General features: G+C 52.9%; 3 protein-coding genes across 4 annotated transcripts; 2 read left to right on the top strand and 1 right to left on the bottom strand.

The window, feature by feature from the left end:
• Positions 1–2,649: 2,649 nt before the first annotated feature.
• Positions 2,650–9,647, top strand: LRRC43 (leucine rich repeat containing 43). The gene is made up of 12 exons (XM_066562215.1): positions 2,650–2,745; positions 2,823–3,077; positions 3,310–3,420; positions 3,542–3,681; positions 4,278–4,516; positions 5,133–5,311; positions 5,625–5,748; positions 5,967–6,106; positions 6,234–6,314; positions 6,580–6,771; positions 7,273–7,348; positions 9,438–9,647. Exons 1-12 carry the CDS (start codon positions 2,656–2,658, stop codon positions 9,596–9,598), a joined length of 1,788 nt encoding a protein of 595 aa, XP_066418312.1. The 5' UTR covers positions 2,650–2,655; the 3' UTR covers positions 9,599–9,647.
• Positions 9,648–9,881: 234 nt separating this feature from the next.
• On the top strand, positions 9,882–12,111 carry B3GNT4 (UDP-GlcNAc:betaGal beta-1,3-N-acetylglucosaminyltransferase 4). The gene has a single exon (XM_066562141.1). The coding sequence runs from the start codon at positions 10,313–10,315 to the stop codon at positions 11,429–11,431; it is 1,119 nt and encodes a 372-aa protein (XP_066418238.1). The 5' UTR covers positions 9,882–10,312; the 3' UTR covers positions 11,432–12,111.
• A 2,393-nt stretch (positions 12,112–14,504) lies between these two features.
• DIABLO (diablo IAP-binding mitochondrial protein) lies at positions 14,505–18,402 on the bottom strand. Of its 2 annotated transcripts, none has more exons than XM_066562447.1 (6): positions 18,317–18,402; positions 17,516–17,630; positions 17,182–17,313; positions 16,212–16,322; positions 16,027–16,123; positions 14,505–15,116 (listed from the first exon to the last, which is right to left on the bottom strand). In XM_066562447.1, exons 1-6 carry the CDS (start codon positions 18,361–18,363, stop codon positions 14,908–14,910), a joined length of 711 nt encoding a protein of 236 aa, XP_066418544.1. In that variant the 5' UTR covers positions 18,364–18,402; the 3' UTR covers positions 14,505–14,907. The 2 variants fall into 2 exon arrangements, with proteins under 2 accessions (XP_066418544.1, XP_066418546.1); XM_066562449.1 differs by having other exon boundaries at positions 17,182–17,310.
• Positions 18,403–18,898: the final 496 nt, after the last annotated feature.

Raw genomic sequence — 18,898 nt, 5'->3', positions numbered from 1 at the left:
AAGTCACCCAAGCTCTCTGCAGCTGCCCTTGCTCCAACTGCCCTGAAATAACACAATAACACTTTCCTTCTTGCATGGAATGCAGAGAACAGCTGCTTTAGGTTTTAACCCAAATACTTCTTTTCTGGTGGTCTTTCTAATGTTTTCTAATAATTCAAGAAAACATTAGACAGACATAGGCACAGCACATGGAAAAGGGTGCACTTACATAGAATTCAAACAACTCGTGTGCTTTCTGTTGTATTACTGATGCATAGGTTGGTATCTCTGTAGTGAAATGATTCTGCCTCTGGCCTGTAGTCACTCTTCTTTCTGATGTCTCTGTCGGTGCCATGGAGCCCAAAGGAACCAGTAAACAGAAGAGGAAGATTGCAAACCTGTTGATCTCTGCATTCAGATGAAGAGAGGAAACCAAAAAGAAAGAGAGAACACAATGATTAGTCTCAATCTTCTGCATAGCTTTTTGCAAATTTTTTTTAATAGTTTTGTGCAAGGTGATACATTTTTAAAGCATACAGGCATGAAGTGGCTGAGCTAGACATGAGCATCAGCCAGGACAACCTTACAGCCTGTAGCAAGGGTAAGTCACACCCACCTGCTCTGCATTCCATGGCGGGATGGGACAGCAGTGGCTTGGCTGGGAGCTGGCCTTGGAGCTGGTTCTGGAGCTTCTGCCTGCCTGGAGTGCTGTGGATGGGGCCAGCCAGGCTGCATTTAAGTGCTGTGGAGTCCTGCGTCAGTGGCTCCCCCACAGTATTTTTTTTTTTTTTTTTTTTGCCAGTGATAATTCGGGGTTTTTTTTCTTTTTTGAAAGATTACATCAAAAGTTGATTCAAATGTGTCTTCACTGATTGTGATCTACGTGCACAGTTTCAAACTGACATAGAGGGTGTCCTGTGTCATCTCTTTGAGCTTGCCTTGGCCATCCCATCTGAATCCTCGGGCTCTCCAAAGTGTGGGATTTAGAACATAAACTCTTGTTTTATTTATAAAGGTGGTTGGAAGTACGTTCCTGCTGCCCAAAGCCATTGCTTCTCCTGCAGAGTCAGTGTAAGAGTGGGCCAATGAAAAACATTGTGTGCAAGGTAGGTCAGGCCTCCAGTTCCATGTATAAATCCTTCTGCTGGATGCCTGTAAGACCCTGTTCCCAAGGAATGCTCAGGATCCCCCCTTCCCATCCCTGTTGCCCATCTCTCCAGCTCCCCTGAGGTTGTTTTCTACTTCTGGTAACCAAATGCAGGAAATTCTCATACACACCAAAATAGTAGGTGCTAAGTAATGCCAAGGAAGAGATGAGTTACCATGGCCTATGGAAAGGACAGTTCTGGCAGACACTTCTTTATTTGAGGGTTTCATTATTATTTGGTGGGAAAATGGAGACACAGAGAGAGAAAGATGTTTCTTTGTGCGTGATGTTCTTTAGGAATGTCCCTACAAAGGCAGTGGTGGGTACAGATGGCTCCTTTCAGGCAGAAGGGTGATCTTGGAAGGTTTCTTTGGAAGCACCCAACCTGCAGAGATGTGGGTGGTCAGTGGCCCACAGGAAGATCTGTGGAAGGTGCAGGAGCTTGTACATAAAAGATGCCACTGGGCACTGCCAGCCCCCTTCCAGCTCTCCCAGATGGGCACAGCCATGGAGTACTGGGATCTGGTCTTCCCCCAAGAGCAGGAGTATCTCTTTGTGCAGCACTGAAAGCAATGGGGCCAAGTTAATTTAAATAGTGATGCAAATAAAAGAAGCAGAATTTTTGCAGCTTCGCTGTTCCACAAACACAATTCAACCACTGGTAATTTTCTTTCAAAGACTTTCAGAAGATTTTACTTCATTTTCTCCTAAGGACAGCACTTTACCTGGTTATTCCACTCCAGGACATGCCGTTATCTCATAGCCTGTACAAGCTGTACACCTCCTTTCCTGTCTGTACGGGGCTGTGATAAGCTGCTGAGCTGATAAGGGAGCAGGTCAGCATCCGTCCTGTAAAACCCAACCTGAGAAGTTCAGCTTTCCACCACGTAACCATCAGACATCACAGGGCAGCTGCAATTCATCTGGTGAAGTTCTGCTGACACACTGCTCTGTCAGCCCTCTAAAATGGAATTTGTGGCCATTGCCGCAACACCTATCGCTGGAAAAAGGAAATCAATCTCTGCCTGTGGAGACCTGATGGTGACCTGAGACACAGCTGTGCCTTTTGTTCCTTGAGCTCACCTACTTTTTCCAAGTGTGGGAGCTGGTATTTTCAGCCATGAGCTTGTTTTCTGGCCTTAGATGGGTGTGTGGCAGTGCCCTCCACGTAAAGGGGAGAGCTGGGCTTTTGGAGCTGGCTGAGTTCTTCTGCTTCTTCCCTGAAGCCTGAGTGACATTCAGGACACAGATAAGGGAAATGGCAAATTCCATGCCACAGGTCCCCAGCCAGGCAAGAATGCTGATGCTGCACCCTGCAAGTGCAGCATGAGGCCACCTGCCCTTTCCCTGGGGGGAAGCAGCCCCCAGAACCCAGTGGGAACCAGAAAACCAGGGATTTATTCCCAGCTGGGAGAGCTTGGTGCTTTTCCAGACCTGCTCCACCTCTGCTTGGAGAGTTTGGTTCCATGGCAGCATCTCCTAGCAACAGGGACACAGAGCCAGGGGCTTCCCTGCCGGGCTGGGGCTGCATGGCAGCACCCGGCAGCGTCTCGGCTGCTTTTCAGGAGTACCTGCAGCACCTGGGACTGCAGGACTTCCCCTGTGGCCTTGGCAGCTGGGTAGGGCTCTGGGGGGCACAGCTGTGGGATGTGGCACAGGGCTGCCATTGCCTCTCCTCTCTCCCTGTTCTCCACAGAACAAATCCCGCTGCAATGCCCGCAGGAGCTCCCGGGCACGGCCAGCAGGGCTGGAGGAGGCTGTGCCACCAGGAGAGGAGAGCCCTGAGGTGCTGCTGGAGCTGCTGAGAGACCAGCACAGCCCCTGGGCACTGCCCCCTGACTGCAGCCCCCAGGCCCAGCGCCTGAGGGAAGTGGTTGTGCTGGCACCCGAGCTCCTCCGTGGCTCCAGAGTCTCCCAGCTTGTCAAGTCCCTGCGGATACTCAACAAGGGGGTAAGTGCAGCTGCTGGTGCCCATAAAGCTGTGTCTTCCTGCTGTCAGGGAAAACATGCTGGGAAAAGGACACCGTCCATCCCATGGTCTTCCCAGGTGCTGCAGCTAGAGTAGAGCTTCTCCCCACAGCCTCCCCAGGATGTTGTGCTAACCCATGTCACACAGATGTGTCCATGTCACCCTGGCCACAAGGTGCCTCAAGGACAAGTTGGCCAAACCCAGCTCTTTGCAGGTGGAGGAGGTGGATGAAGGTCTGCTGCAGTTCCAGCAGCTGGAGGAGCTCATCCTCAGTGCCAACCACATCAGCAGAGTAACCTCAGCCCATCTGCCCCGGACTCTGAAGGTGAGTGAGCAGGATGGGGCAGGAATTCCCATATGGGAACACAGGGAAAGACAGACAGCTCAAGGGGGTGCCAGGAACAGCTAATTTCCAAGGTGTTTGTTGTTCCTTCTGTCCTGGGCAGGTGCTGGAGCTCTGCTACAGTGATGTGGGTGATCTGCAGGACCTGTGTGCTCAGCCACCCCCGGAGCTCCAGCACTTAGGGCTGGGCTACAACCAGCTGTGTGGCCCTTCCCAGGAAAAGCACCTCACTGTGGATTTCTGGTAATGCCACAGGCTGAATGTGGGCTCCTGAAAGGGAAATGAGCAGATGTGAACAGCTGACCTCAAGCCATGGAGGTGGCCCTTTTTGGGAAAATACAGAAGGGAAAATTTTGGGAAAATTCAGAAGGGTTGTTTCTTTGCTCTGTGTCTACTCTCTGTGTGGAGTAGTCTGTCTCTGCTGTCTTCTGTCTCATGCCCAGAGGTTGTTTTGGTCCTTAGCAAGGTGTGGAATGGGGAGATCACCAGAGAAATTGCCCTGACACCCTGCCCATCCCAGTTCCATTTCCCTGGACAGTTTACTTTTTCCGTGTCCTTCCCAAAGCCACTGCTGGAATTTTGTGAGCATCTGAAGCATAGACTGCATCACCAAATGGTGCAGGGGTCATCAATGGATGCTAAAGAAATGTTTTTGTGTTGTGGGGCAAACTGGTGATGGCTCAGGAATTGGAATTGGCCTCCAGATTGGATTCCTCAGTTCAACCCAGTTTGTGCAGGGCAAATATGATTTTTGTTTCTGTTTTTGCTCCAGGGCTGTAGCTTTCTATCCTCAAATAGGTGCTGGCTGCCTTACATCCTTCCCTGGGTTCTCTCCTTAGGCCAAACCTTGTCTCCCTTGACCTGAGCTTTAACAGCCTCACAGACCTGCTGGGGCTGGTCTCCCAGCTGACCACCCTGCAGAACCTCCGCATCCTGCTGCTCCAGGGGAACCCACTGGCTCTCATCCCCCCTTACAGAGGCTTCCTCGTGGACAGCCTGCCCAAGCTGTCCATCCTCGATGACATCTACATATGGCCTGAAGAGAGGCAGCAGTTCCAGGGGCTGGCAGGGCAGCCAGGTGAGCCCTGCCTTTGAGGCTGCCCGTGCTGACCCTGTGATTCAGGAGTGGGGTTTGCATTGTGGTTGTGTCATTACAAGTGAGGTAGTTTCTGACTTAGGCCCAAGAACAACCAACCCCGGTCCCAGCACTGCCTCAGTGTCCTGGCCTGCCTCAGCTTTTCTGTCCAGACACCATCTGGTTTCAGATCATGCATTTCCCTCCCGAGCTGTGGCAGAAGGAACATCAGTACTGGGGGAGGTTCTCACATGGGGCTGCACTGTCTGCACACAGCAGTGCCACCTCTGGGGCACATCCCTGACTGGGATGAGAGCAGGAGGCTGGGGACACCCGGGGTGGGAAACCTCTCTTGATGGCCCCTACTCAGTGAGTTTGTGTGCTGGATGTGCTTTTTGGAGATTCAAACGTTGAAGGAGCAGAGCAGCCAAGGCACGAGGTGTTTGCATGGCTTTTAGTGACGCCACGTGGCAGTGGTTTGTCACAGCATTTGCACAGGCTGGCACCCAGGGATGCCAGCAGGTGGGACATGGGACCTGGAGGTTTCTGCTTGCTCTGTTCCTTCCTCTCTCTGGAAGGGAAGTGCTGCAGGTTCATGGCAGGATTCTCTTCCTTTCAGAGCTGATCAGGAGTGAAGCACGACTGGTTGTGAACATTGGGGAGATGAAGGGACTCCCTAATCCCGAAGATTTTCAGCAGCTGGAAGCTGGCTGTGAGGGTCCAGTGATCACCTGCAGCTACTGTGTGACCTACCAGTTTGCAGAGGGAGAGGAGCTCGAGGACAGGGGCAGTCCTGAGGTTGGTGCTTGATTGTGCTCCTGGAAACAAGCAGCATGGCAGGTCTGCAGGGGGAACTGCATCTCCAGGCTATGGGGTGATGGGCCTGGCATGGGGAGCAGCAGTGTTGGGGACAGAATTCCCATGTGGCTGCATCCAGCAGGACAAGCCCACATTCCACATTCCTCCTGCCCAGAGCTCTGCATGTGAGAGGGAACTCACAGTCTCCCTCCTGCTGACTGTGGCAGACCCTTTCCCTGGCGCTGAAGTCCCTTCTTCCCATGAGGGTGGGCTGGGGAATAGGATTTTGGAGGCAAATCCATCTCTCTTCCAGGGAACAGAAATCCATCAGAGTCCCACAGTGGCCACACTGGATGTGGACAGCTCTGCTCAGGACACAGGAGAGACAAAGAGCCATCAGGAGCCTGCAGCCACAGAGGAGCCCGAGGCCCACTCTGGTAATGAGGAATTATAGATCTTCTGTTCCATGTCTCAGGGCAGGTTTATGGTTCTTTGTGGGGTGTGGTGGCACCAGGATGTCCCTTGCAGTGCCAGAGTGCCAGCTGGGCTGCTCCTGGGACTGATGGACAATGACCTGGCACCAGCTGTGTCCTGGAGGTCCTTCTGTGCTGGGGAAAGAGAGATCTCCTCTGAGCTTTTTTGTGTCCCTACACAGCAAAGGTTTTTGCCACCTCTGCACAGCCCTGGGCAGACACCATCAACTGCAGCTACAGGAAGGAACACATTGCCAAGGACTTGGTGGGGCTGAAGTCCTACCTGGAGGCTGGAACCATTGTCTCAGTTGTGGAGGAGAAGGTGAGGGTGTGGCTGAGCTGGATGAAGGGGGAAGAGCTGCTGGGAGGCCCAGCCAGTGGCGTCACAATCCCTCTGGGAGGCAGGCTGGGATGGCAGTGACCCTGGGCCAGCTCCTCTCTCCGGGCAGGTGCTCTCGTGGCCTGTGGATCCAGACGAAAACTCTGTCACAAGTAAGGAAGGACAGGAGCTGAAGAAGAACGGTGCAAAGGTAGGCTGCCAGGAGAGAACAACGACCAAATTCTATCTCAGTTGCAAAAACAGTGATGGGAGAACAAGGACCCTTCTGCTGGGTCAGTCTGGTGTGTCAGAGAGTCAGACCTCTCCCAAAGTCCCCCCTTTCTGTGGGGGGAAGGCAGCAGCTGTTGGCACACACCTTGGCCAGGATGCAGTGGTGGGCAAGGGGCTGGGTTGGGGTTGCTTTTCTTTGATAAAGGGACCCCAACCTTCTGCTGAGGCCTGTCCCCATGTCCAAGGACAAGCAGAAAAAGAAGAAGAAGAAGAAGTCCTGCGAATACCGCAGTGACCCTCCCATTTGGAGCACCCTGGCCACCACGAGGGTGACCTTGGAGACCCTGCTGGCCACCGAGAGCCTGGTGGCAACTGTGTGTGACTTTGGGATCTTGATCCCTGAGAAACCACCAGAATCACCGGTTCTGGATGAGAAGGTAAAGAGCAGGTCCCAGGGCAGGGCTGCAGGCTGGGGTTCAGCAAATGCCTTCTCTGGCCTGGGCATCCATCCCTCCATCCCTCCATCCCTCCCTCCGTTCTTCTCTCCCCAAAATGGGGCTGAAATAGCCCTGCCTGACCACCATCCATCGTTGCTGGTGTGGTTATTTAAGGCTGATATTAGTGAGCAGTTCTGCTACTTTTTCTGGGCCTAGGAAAATAGATGAGTTTATTTTTCCATTCCAGAATGTGTAAGCAGCCACTCGTGCTTCCTCTGGTGCTCTCTCTCAGCATGGCAGCACATGCCAGCTGTACCAACTTTCTGTTTCCTGGATTCTCTTCTCTGAGCAGCCACCCTGCTGTGCTCCTGCTCCCCCTCACCTCTGTCCCCTGCCCCTGAAATCCCAGTGACAGCACCCAGATGATGACAGCTGGTACAGGACTGAATGAGGGCAGTGAGTATCAACACAGCCTTACTGTGGAAACATCTCTCTCCACAGGAGGCAAAAAAAGGCAAAGACAAGAGCAAAAAACCCAAAGGAGAGAAAGGAGACCAGAAAAACGCGGCTTCCAAAGGTGACAGAGGCTGGAGGTGGCGGGACAGAGGGCGGGGTGTGTGAGAGAGCAAACAGGAGCAGGGCCCGGCCACCCTGCCAGCCGCAGGAGCAGGGACTTACTCACATCCTGAGCCTCGGGCTGTGAATGCAGACATTGACTGCGGGGCTCTCGGAATAGACACAGCCCGGACTCTTTACGAGTCGGTGTCTGCACAAGCACCCGGGGTGGGCTGCCAGCTGCCCTGGGAGACCCACACCTACAGCACCCTGTGCCAGGGGACATCGGCAAAGCAGATTTTTGGGCGAGAAAAGTGCTGCCCACTGTGTCGGCTGCCAAATGTGGGCGGTGGCGTGGGCGGGCAGCTGGAAGGGCTGCCTGGGATGCATAATGAGCTCCTCATTCACTGCCAGCTTGCATCTCCAAGCACTTTGCAGAGGGGATTGTTGTTCTCTCTAGTTTGGAGATGAGATGCACAGAGAGCCCCAGGTGCCCCAGCCAGCCCATGGCAGGGCTGGGAACAGATCCCAGTCTGCTGTCACCCACCAAGAGACCACCCCGATCCCTCCAGGTGTGTCCCCTCCCTCCCCAGTGCAGAGCTCAGGGCTGCTCAGCCAGCAGCCTTGCTTAATCTGCCAGAGGCAAACCTCACCCTGCCTCTTGCAGGTTATTTTTCCATCAATATTGGTTCTGACTGCAAAAATAGCAGGGCCAGCACATCAGAGGGGTAATGCAAGAACGGGAGGAAGTGGGACAGGGAAGGGGTGGCCAGGCAATGCTGAAAAGCTGCTCGTGGGTCATCGAGGGCATGGAGAAGGCCAGGCCTCCCAGCACTGCTCAGAGCTACCAAAGGAGCTTTGTTTTCCTGCTCTGGCATCAGACTTAAGAGTGCAATTAACCCCCAGAGCTCCAGGCTGCTTTCCTGTGCCCTGTCACCCACAGCAAGGTCCCCATCTTTGGGGAGGCTCTCAGAGCTCTGCAGTCCTGGGCTGCATTCACAGAAGCTGGTGGCCTCCCTTAGTGACCTGAAAAGAAGAAAACTCATTGAATTGCTGTCCCCCACAAGAAGATGTGTATTTGCAATGTACACTCAGCCTGTTGCTGAAGCAGGCGGCTGCTGTCAAACAGCTCAGCTTCAGCAGTGGCTGTTCCTTCCTTCCTTCCCTCCCTGGTGTGTGGTCAGTGCGTGCACGAGGTTTCCTTTCAGCTTGAATGAAGGTAAAAGTGCTGTTGTGTGCACAGAAGTTCTGCTGCTGCAGGAAACCCACAGCAATTAGAGATTTGTGCTTAATTTGGTGTCCCCGTGTGCCTGTGCAGGTGGGGGCTGGCTTGGCTGCACTGTGAGGCCACTGAGTGCATAATTCAAAGTTTGAGTGCAAAATTCACAGTGCCTAAAGATGAGCTGCCCCACAGCTTGCTACACCTGCTGTCCCATGGCTGTGACTCACCAGAGCAGCCCAGCTGTGGCTTTTGTGGGGGGCTGCTCGAGCCCTGCTGAGCTCAGTGTCCCACATCCTGCCTGCCCCGTGAGTCACCAGCTGCTCCGGGGGTATTTGACACCTGCACATCACCTGGGGACCGCCCTTGGAGCTGTGACAGTGGCCATGCCCCGGGGCACAGGGGATGACTCCCAGCCCATCAGGGCTGTGCAGGGACCAGCACTCTCACAGCCGGGAGCTGAGGCTGATTTGCATCCCTCAGTTCAGCAAATGCACACAAATAATAAGTCTTCTCAGAGGAATTGGGATCACATCCAGGCTGCTCAAAGAGGAAAGGCAGCGGGCTTTGTCACAAGTGAACCATTTGCCCAGACACTGAAGGATGTCTTCAGAAGTAGTCTCACGTAGGTCTCATTTTACCTCGCACTTGATTTTCCAAGATCCTTGAAATAGTTTATTTCTGCAGCTTTCTTTTGCCCTAGGGCAATTTCACAACAAACAGCAAGGCTGCACCCAGGTCAACTGCCAGCCTAAAGATGCTTTTTGGGCTTATCATCCAAAATCATATTCAGTTTCCCCTGAAGCCCAGTCACTGCTGACACCCTTGCACGCTGCTGCTTTTAGGATCATTTACTCTCCCAAGAGAGTGACAAATGCACTTCTTACCACAGGAAAAGGAAAAAACAAAGACACTGCTGAAGTGGAGGAGGATCAAGAGCCCCAGCCAGTGCCACTGACAGTTCAATTCCAGATGCAGCTGCTTCGATGGCCCTTGGCAGCCAGCACCCAGAGCCAGGAGAACGTGGCCATGGCAGTGGGGAGCACACAGTGATGTGTCCGTAGCAGGAGCATGAGTGGAAATAAACCACACGGGAACGCTGCACGGAGCCTGGTTTAGCTGAACCGCCAGAGCTGGGAGCTGCCCCGGGGCTTCTGGCTGGCTGTGGCTGGTGCTGAGCTTCTGCTGGAGCTGGAGCGGGCAGGGGATGCTGGGTGGGTGTGCGGGGTGTAGGCTGGGTGTCCGCGCCCGGGACACGCTGCCCCGGTGCCGGTGCCAGCCCCCGCATCCTCCGCCGGGGCGGGGCTCGGCAGCGCCGGGGCGGGGCGGGGGCAGCTCCCGGTGAATCGCGGAGGGAGCGGAACGGCAGCTCCCGGTGAATCGCGGAGGGAGCGGAACGGCAGCTCCCGGTGAATCGCGGAGGGAACGGAACGGCAGCTCCCGGTGAATCGCGGAGGGAACGGAACGGCAGCTCCCGGTGAATCGCGGAGGGAGCGGAACGGCAGCTCCCGGTGAATCGCGGAGGAGGTTCCGCAGAGCAGAGCAGAGCGGGGGTTTTGCCGTACGGGGTCACCGTGGAGCGGCGGCTCCAGCCCGGTCTGCGCGCCCCGGCGGGACCGGGGGCTCTGGACCATCCTCACCGGCAGCACCGGGTCCTGGTGAGAAGCGGGGGGAAGCACCGAGCCACGTCCCCGTCCCAGGTAAGGTGGGAGGGAACGGCTCGTCTTCATCTGCCCGCCCGGGGCCGGTCCCGCGCTGGATGCTGCCATGTATCCCAGGATTAAAAGCCTGGCGCTTTACACCTTCTCAATCACGCTGCTGGCCTGCGTGCTTTACATGAAGAAGGAGGCGAAGTTGGCAGCATCATCAGCAGAGCAGAAAGTGGATGTGGTGGATCACAGAGTGCAGCCTTCGGTTCTGGACAGCGCTGAGCAGAGCAAGTGTTTGCCAAACTTGACCTTTGCCAATTCTTCTCTCGCCCTCCCGGAGCCTCACCGAGTCTTCCTAACCTACAAGCACTGCAGGAACTTCTCGGTCCTGCTGAGGCCTTCCAGGTGTAGCAAAGAGATGTTCCTCCTGCTGGCCATCAAGTCTTCCCCCATCAACGTGGACCGGCGCGTGGCCATCAGGAACACGTGGGGGAAGGAGGCGTCCATCGGGGGCAGGCACATCAGGCTGGTGTTCCTCCTAGGGCGCTCCGAGGCCAAAATCCAGCTGCAGCCCCTGCACCAGCTGCTGGCTTATGAGAGCCAGGAGTTCGATGATATCCTGCAGTGGGATTTTGTTGACGACTTCTTCAACCTGACCCTCAAGGAGCTGCATTTCCTCCGCTGGTTCACGGAGGATTGCCAGCACGCCAGGTTCGTGCTGAAGGGCGACGATGACGTGTTTGTCAACACTTACAACATCGTGGAGTTCCTCCAGGAGCTGGACCCTGAACAGGATCTCTTTGTTGGGGACGTGATCGCCAACGCCCGGCCCATCAGGAACACCAAGGTCAAATACTTCATTCCAGAGCCCATGTATGGGGCCACCTTCTATCCTCTCTATGCAGGAGGAGGGGGATATGTGATGTCTAGAGAGACAGTGCGTCGCCTCCAGAGCACCGCAGAGGACATGGAGCTCTTCCCCATAGATGATGTGTTTGTGGGAATGTGTCTGGCAAAGATGTCAGTGACCCCAAAGAACCACGCTGGCTTTAAGACTTTTGGGATCCAGAGACCTTTCAACCCTTTTGATCCATGCTTGTACAAAGAGCTGATGGTTGTGCACAGGCTGAACCCAACGGAGATGTGGATCATGTGGACGCTGGTGAAGGATGACAGCATCAGGTGTGCAGTGTCAGTGACACACAGCTACAGCAGGGGCTGGAAAAGGAGCTACTGATGAGCCCAGGGACTGTGGCTGGTGACAGGGTACTTAAACTAAAAATCAGGTTGTGGTAGAAACACGTCCGTTACTAACAGACTGCACTGGAGCTGTGGTTTGGTTTGCAGCGAGTCTTTTTCTGTTGGGGGTTACTTGAAGCAGTTGAATTGTCACAGGGTGGGGGTGTGCTCAGTGGCTTCCCAGCCAGACTGTGCCAGGGGAAGTCACAAGTGCCATCTGCACTGCTGGCCAAAGTCAGTCTCATGTGGGACAGCCAGCGATGACTAAGAAGTGACAGAGCATTTGAAATTTACTTGAAGGCATGGAAGAAAGGCCAGTATGTCCTGCTGGGTCTGCTGTGCCAGGGCAGCAGCCCCACAGCTCCTACCACACAGCAGGAGAACGGGAGTGGAGAGGGGAAGGAAGAGCTTCAAAATCCATGGCCTTAAGACAGCAGTGATGATGATCTGGGGGACTGGGCTCAGCCTCCAGCCCTTTGGCTTTTGCAGAAACTCACAAAGGTTTACATGCACTAGAAACTTTAGCACAAACACTTTCTGATCTGGTTTGAGAGGAGCCACATGTTTTCAATAATCATGGTGGTAGGAAGAGTGGCTGTAGCTTCCCATGTTGTGTGGGAGGTGTTTGGTTCATTGTTGTTGTAATGTTGTGTATAAATAAAATACTTTTCAAAAGTATTTACATGGGAATATTCTTAGGTCTTCTGAAAGCTAAGAGCCCTAAAAGCCAGGGAAAGCTGAGATCTGGTGCTGGGTATTTGCATTAAAGAGGAAAATGTTAGTGGAAATGGATATTTGCCACTTCTTTTTTGTGAGCTGTTCTCTGCCCTACTCAGACAAGATGCACTGACACAAAAGTGATAAATCTGAACGTGCTGGAGATGTTAATTTGAGAAAAGATCAAATATAGGACTAAGTTTTGGTGGTTTTTTTTTTTTTTTGTGAAGCTTATCAGTATCTTGCTGCTAGAGCAGGAGCTGTGGATGAGCAGGAAGCAGCCTGGAAGCCTTAGGGGAAAAAACAAGCAAATGAGTAAAGAGGAAGTGTGTGATTAGAGCGAGCAGAGTCCTTTGTGCTGTGCTGTCTGTCATTGCTCTCTGTAGTGCCAGCTGCCCAGCATCCATCCCCCACCAGATGGGAGCTGGAGCTTTCAGAAGGGCCTAGGAAGTGCTGCCAGGAGGCTCCTGCTTGTCCTACAGGCAGGGACACCCTGAGAGCAGAGGTGAGGGAGCTCTCAGTGGGATGTTGGGGGACTGCTGGTAGGATGTGCTCCCTTGGCCCTCTGGAGCACCTGGGGTAGCTCTGGCTGAGCCCCAGGGCTGACCCAGGCTCTTGGGGCAAAGGTGCCACCTCACAGGAGCTGTTTCTGTGCCAGGTGTGAGAAGGGGTTTGTCTCAAAGAATTGGTGGGTGTCTATCCTCAGGGTGGTCTTGTGCAAGCTGTTACTGTGTTTTCTGGCTGCAGCTCCAACAGGGTGTCTTTAACTGTAGTTGAGAAAGTGCCTGTGTGTAGTTTCAGGTGTGTAAACAAGGCTGAGTGTCAGCAGCAAGCCCAGGTTCTGGGCACTGGGCTCTGCTGCTGGTCCTGGAGAGGAGACTGCACAGGGCAGGCACCGTGGTGCCCTGTGAGCTGCTGTGCCAGCATTTTGTGATCCACTCGATGATTCCCAGTGCAAACTCAGGAGCACAGAGCATGATGTCATGTCTGTTGTGGGCTTAGGTGTGTGGGCTAACCCCCAGCTGGCAGCTCTCACTTCCTGACAAAGGTGAGGGACTCCTTTCTGCCCTGTTTTGGGGTGATTTGTGCTCCTCACCCCGACTTTGACTTGGCTGCGCTGCCTGGTTGGTTCCAGGCACGTTGGGCTGGATGTGTGTGGGAAGAGCTCTCGAGCAGAAAAAGCAGTACGTGCAGTGAAACGAGAAGTGGGGTCACAGCAGGGCTGGGAGCAGGCCCTGAAAGGGGAAGAGGGACTTTCCTGGCTTAGCAGGCTCCTGGCAGTGCCATGCAAACATCTGAGAAGAGTTACTGTGGCATCCTGAAAGGTACACAACTTGTTTGTGCACTCGGGTCAGGGCCTTGGCGGATGTTCTTCAACTGCACGAGGTACCAAAGGCGAGCAGTTGTGGTTAGAGGTTGACCTGAGACTGCATCTGGCTCCTGAGGGCTCAGCTGTGCCACCACCCCAGTAATCCTCTCATCACAGGTGTTTTTCCCCTAATGCTCCAGCCCAGAGCAGACGTGGGCAGCTCCCTGCAAGCTGAACTCCAGACTGTGCCATCCTCCTTGGATACAGCAGCACCCAGTGAGGAGCAAGGAAAGATGGTTTGGTAATTTTCTTTTTACGACTTAATCTATAAATGAACAGTGCTGTGCGCCTGAGATTGCATTTGTTCCAGAGGCAGCCAAAATGAGCCATCTTTTATGCTGCAGGTAAGAAAATTCAGGCACAACTCAATTTAGTAACACCAACCTTGATACAGATACATCAGATGCTAATCTGTGGTGAAAAAGCTTTGATTAATGTGTGATTTCTTACACAACCTGGCAGATAGGGATCCAATCATCAGTGATAAAGTTCAAGTGGATGCTGTTCTACAAAGCAAATTTCACACCAGCTGTTAAGTTAGGAAATTAACAGTGAAGGACACTCATGGTTTTGAAACGTGCAGTGAAACATTAAGCTTGCAAAATAAATAATTAAGATTATTTCCTGAAACTTGCATGGGGAAGCATTCAAATATGTAAAACTTTTGCTCAGTGCTTTGTAGAACAGTACACAGCAGCTGCCAAAACAATACTGTTTGTAAGTACAGTATATTGAAAATCAAACTTCCCCATTGCTTCCTGGGGAACCTCCCCCAGAGGTGATTCTGGGTGAAATAAGTTGCTGAGCTGAAAAAAACTGCACCAAGAGCCTGGGTGACTCCATGGGAAGTTCTCAGCTCCAGAGCAAATACTTCCCCTGACTGCAGCTCTGTAATTTGGTGCAGCAGCCAACTAGGAGGTTAAAAACTTTTAAATTCAAATAGAAAGCAAGGCCTAATTTCTTGCCCAAATGGCCACACCCACAATGAGCTTTTGCACAGTTTAATAGAGGCATCTCCTCACAGACATCATTTACCTCACAGGTTAAAAACAAGGATTTTTAAATACACTTCTCTGGCTGATCCCACAAACACACCAAGGGAGCAGCAGGACCCTCCAAGCAGAGACACAATTACCACCAGGCCATCCCTGATAACAGTCTTCACATTTGCATAGATAAACATTTAAATAAATGAATCCAAAAGTATTACAAACAAAGTAAGTTACAAACAAAACTGAAGCCTTCCAAATACCTGATTTGCAAAGCAATCCTTTTTTGGGAGGGGGGAAATATGGAATCACAGGCTTATTTCAGCAGTTTTACACTATCCCACACTTCAGAGCTTGGGACTGTTCCATTTGTGACTGACCCTAAGAGCTCAGTTCTGCTCAGTCCTCCCGAAGGTAAGGGTCATCATCTGAGTTCCCTAAAACACCCTGTGGCAATGAGGAGTCCTCTCCTCGGGCTTTGATGAGCTCATCTGTCTGAGCTTCAGCTAATTTGGTCTCTGCTTTCTGGGACAGCAGCCTCACCTCCTGCACCTGGGACTTCAGCACCTGGATGTGGCTGCGGGCTGTCACCGAGGCCTGGTCTGCACCTGCAGGGAAGGATTGACACCCTGGGTCACAGGAGCACAACCTGGGCAAACCTTCAGCTGAGGAAATGGATGGGACATCATCTGCTTTGCTGTGTGGTGAGGGCTTTTGGGCTGTATAAATGCACTTACTGTTCATTTACCTCAAGCCTTTTGTCTGCTTTGAGGTGTCACTGCTCCCTTGAATTCTCCCATCTTGGTGGGATACAGCTGAGGTTGGACAGGAGGGATCACCTTGTGCCAGTGGGTTTGAGAGCTGAGCCCAGCCCAGTCCCTGCCAGAACCTTTCAGTCCTCATCCCATCCTGGCACCTACAGCAGTGGCACTGCTGAATTCCCACCATTCTCCTCCCATGCTCCCACAGGTTTCTGGGTCTTCTCCAGGCACTTACAGAATTAGGGTGTCTCTGTATATTCACTGCTTTCCCTCCCTTCTCCCCTCCAGTAACTCTGCCCATTTACCACAAGCCAGTCCATAACTCAGTCTCAGAGCTCTCAAATCTCTCCAGGGAGAAAAAACCAAAATTAGTATATTTGCCTTTTTTAATATAACTAAATCCAGTTGGAAATTCCTCCTGGATTCATAGGCAGCCTTGGTTCTGTGGCTCCCAGGACTGTGTTTGAGCCTTGCATTTAAAAATAACGGAACTTTTCTCTCAGACATTTTTGGCCATGCTTAGTCCTGACCTAAACCACAAGTGAAGTTTCCAGGCCTAGCTCTCAGGATGCATCTACAGACTCGCAGCCTAAAGCAGAATGTACGTGCTCAGCACCTCTAAAAAGCAGGCACCAGCTGTCAGCTGTGGTGTTAACTGAGTGTACACTGTGTGTCTGAACTGGGCTGAGAGAGGGACAAGGGGCAGAGGGACAAGGGGCAGAGGGACAAGGGGCAGAGGCTCAGTGCTGCTGCTCACCTGACTGATACGCGGCCTCTGCCGCCATCTCCGACAGCCGCAGCGCCGTCATCCAGCTGGACTCCAGCCTGAGGTACTCCTGCTGCTTGGTGGTCATCTGGGAGAAAGAATCAACAAGGTGTAACACACCTGAGAGCTCTCCTGAGCTGTGAGAGGCAGATGGTGAGGGAGGTTGGTTTGCTCACATCCACTCTGGCTCCTATGACCACCTGCCAGACCGCGTCCACCTCTTCCGAGTTCATTTTCCCAAGGAGATTTGAGTATTGCTTGTAGAGAGACACCAGGGTATAAACTGCCTGTCAAGGAATCATTTTGCACAGTTACCATGACAGCCTGCACAGCTCTGGTGTTGGCTCAGTATTAATTAGCAAAATTACTCTCCATACACTTGATCTACTGACAAGGATGTAAACTGGAATGCAAATACTTTACTCAAATTGGCACTTTATTTGCAAAATTAAAACTGTGTCTTCTTGTTTCAGACTTCAGTATGGCTCAAGCCATTCTTCTGATGGAACTCAGTTCATGGTCTTAGAAAGGCTGAGAAGGGCAATAAAATGCCCAAGAACAGAGAGCTCAGTACACAGGTAATACAAATCACTGATATGAGTTTCTTCAGCCCCAGCTGTGAGTTTCAGGGTCATTTTGCCTAAGTAAAAAAAGGGACTTCTTAAAAGAGCATGGAATGACAGGACAAGGGGAATGGATTCATGCAGACAGAGGGCAGGGTTGGATGGGATGTTAGGGAAAAATTCTTGGCTCTGAGGGTGGGGAGGCCCTGGCACAGGCTGCCCAGAGAAGCTGTGGCTGCTCAATCCCTGGAGTGTCCAAGGCCAGGTTGGACGGGCCTTGGAGCACCCTGGGACAGTGAAAGGTGTCCCTGCTCATTGGACTGGATGAGCTTTAAGGTCCTTCCAACCCCAAACCATTCTGGGGCTGCCTAATTTTAACCCCAAAGCAACAGTTTAACAAAGCTAAAAGTAACTTCCACATCTGGTGTAGAACAGTGACCCCACAGCTCCCGAGGGACCTGACATCTTCAACCCTCCTCACTTTGGTTTGCAAAAGCCCATTTTGAGTGTGGTTTAAAGGGTGCAGCCAGTGGCAGAGCAGCTGGCAGTGCCAGCAGTGGGGGGTGCCAGGTGTGGGGCTCACCTTGGTGTACTCGGTGAGCGCCTCGATCAGCGCGTACGTGGTCTGGGAGAGCAGCGTGGCCGTGCTGTCTGTCACCAGGGACACGGCTCTTCTGATCAGGGCATCATTGCTGAGGGACCCTGAGCTCTGCTGCTGCAACACAAGACACCTGTGTGACCCTGTGTGACCCTGTGTGACCTGGCCACCGCCCTCCCCATGGACAACACTCAAACGCAACAATTAGGAAAAGCTGTGAGAACCAAACTCTCCCTGAGGATGCAACCCCAGGGGAGAACCAGGACAGGCAGGTGGGTTTGGGTGTTAAACTGGTGCAAGGAGGGGGTGCTGGGGGTACCTCCACGACGGGGACAGCGCACAGGGCCACCCCCAGCCCCACAGCCTGGTGCCACTGCCCACTCCTGCCCGCGAGGCCTCGCTGCCGGACGCTGGCCAGGACAGGGAAGCTGCGCCTGGAAAAGCAAGAGGCAAAGTTTAGCAGCAGGAACATCCCAGTGTGGGGTGGGAAATAGAGGCAAAGATTAGCAGCAGAAACATCCCAGTGTGGGCTGGGAAACTGGGATCAGTGAGGAGAAGAACACCCAGAAGCTGTTCAAGGGGAGCTTGTCTATGCCAGGTTTTTGTGATGCAGCTGCGTGACAGCGGATGAGTAAGTTTGTTTCAAATTTTGTATTATTGTTTAATCGTAAGTGCAAGAAAAGGCAAGCACAGTTATTAGTGCAATATTAATACTTCCAGAGAGAAAATGTATGTTAGCTGGTATGGGCACATTACTGATAGTCAATAATACTGGAAAATAGGTTAAGAAACATGCTTAAAAGTGGTGTGTGGTACATGCAGGTGAGAAATGTGACACGTTTGTTACAATCCAGCGACACTTGGGTCTCTGTGGGCAGTTTTATTTACAACCCAAGCTGTGTAAATGCCCTGGGGTCAGGGTCTATCACGGAAATACTCGAGCGGAAAAACAGAAGCACAGAGCAATGACAGGATTTTTTGTTGTTCTACAGCCATTTAATGAAAACAACCAGTGAATTTTCCTTCCTTTATGCCGCGTACTCTTTAGCCTACAGCCTGCGGGTGGGGAGCGCGGTGCGGGCAGTCCCCCTCAGCCTCTCCCCCCGGCCCGCCGCGGTACCTGAGCACGGAGCAGCAGCTCCGCAGCCACCGCCCGCCCGCCGCCATCTTGGCCCGCCCGCCCGGCGCGCGGGAAGTGACGTCACCCCGCACACCTGAGTGGGCGGGGTTGGGTGGGCGGGGCCTAGCGCGGCGCGTGCGCAGAGCGCGTGCGCGTGCAGAGGGCGGGAGCGGCGCGTGCCGGACCGTGAGGGCAGCGGCGGGAACGTGAGGGGAGCGACCTGGAGATGTCCCCGGGGGTGTCCCCGCGGCCCCTCCGCCGTCACGGCCCTGTGGAGCACCCCGACACCTCCTTTGTACTTCGCCGGTATGCCCAACATCAGAAATAGGGTCAGAAATAGGCAACGATTTACCCAGCTGCTGGGAGTGAGAAGGAGATTATGAAACATTGTTACAAAATGTGGAATGTGTAAAAATTCTCTTTAGAACGGGTTGTTCTTTGGTGTTTGGTTCTGTGGCTTTCAAGCTGGATAAGAATATTTCATCTGTGAAACAGAGCAGCCAACAAGCTTTGAGTGATGTCCAGGTGTTAGAAAACCAGATTACTTGGAGGTGGAATGGCCTTGATAAGGTTTTAGGGCTT

This window comes from Molothrus aeneus, chromosome 18, assembly GCF_037042795.1.
Source record: "Molothrus aeneus isolate 106 chromosome 18, BPBGC_Maene_1.0, whole genome shotgun sequence".
Classification (NCBI taxonomy): Eukaryota; Metazoa; Chordata; class Aves; order Passeriformes; family Icteridae; genus Molothrus; species Molothrus aeneus.
Note: the sequence above shows the minus strand (reverse complement) of the source record. Positions and strands in the feature narration are given on the sequence as shown.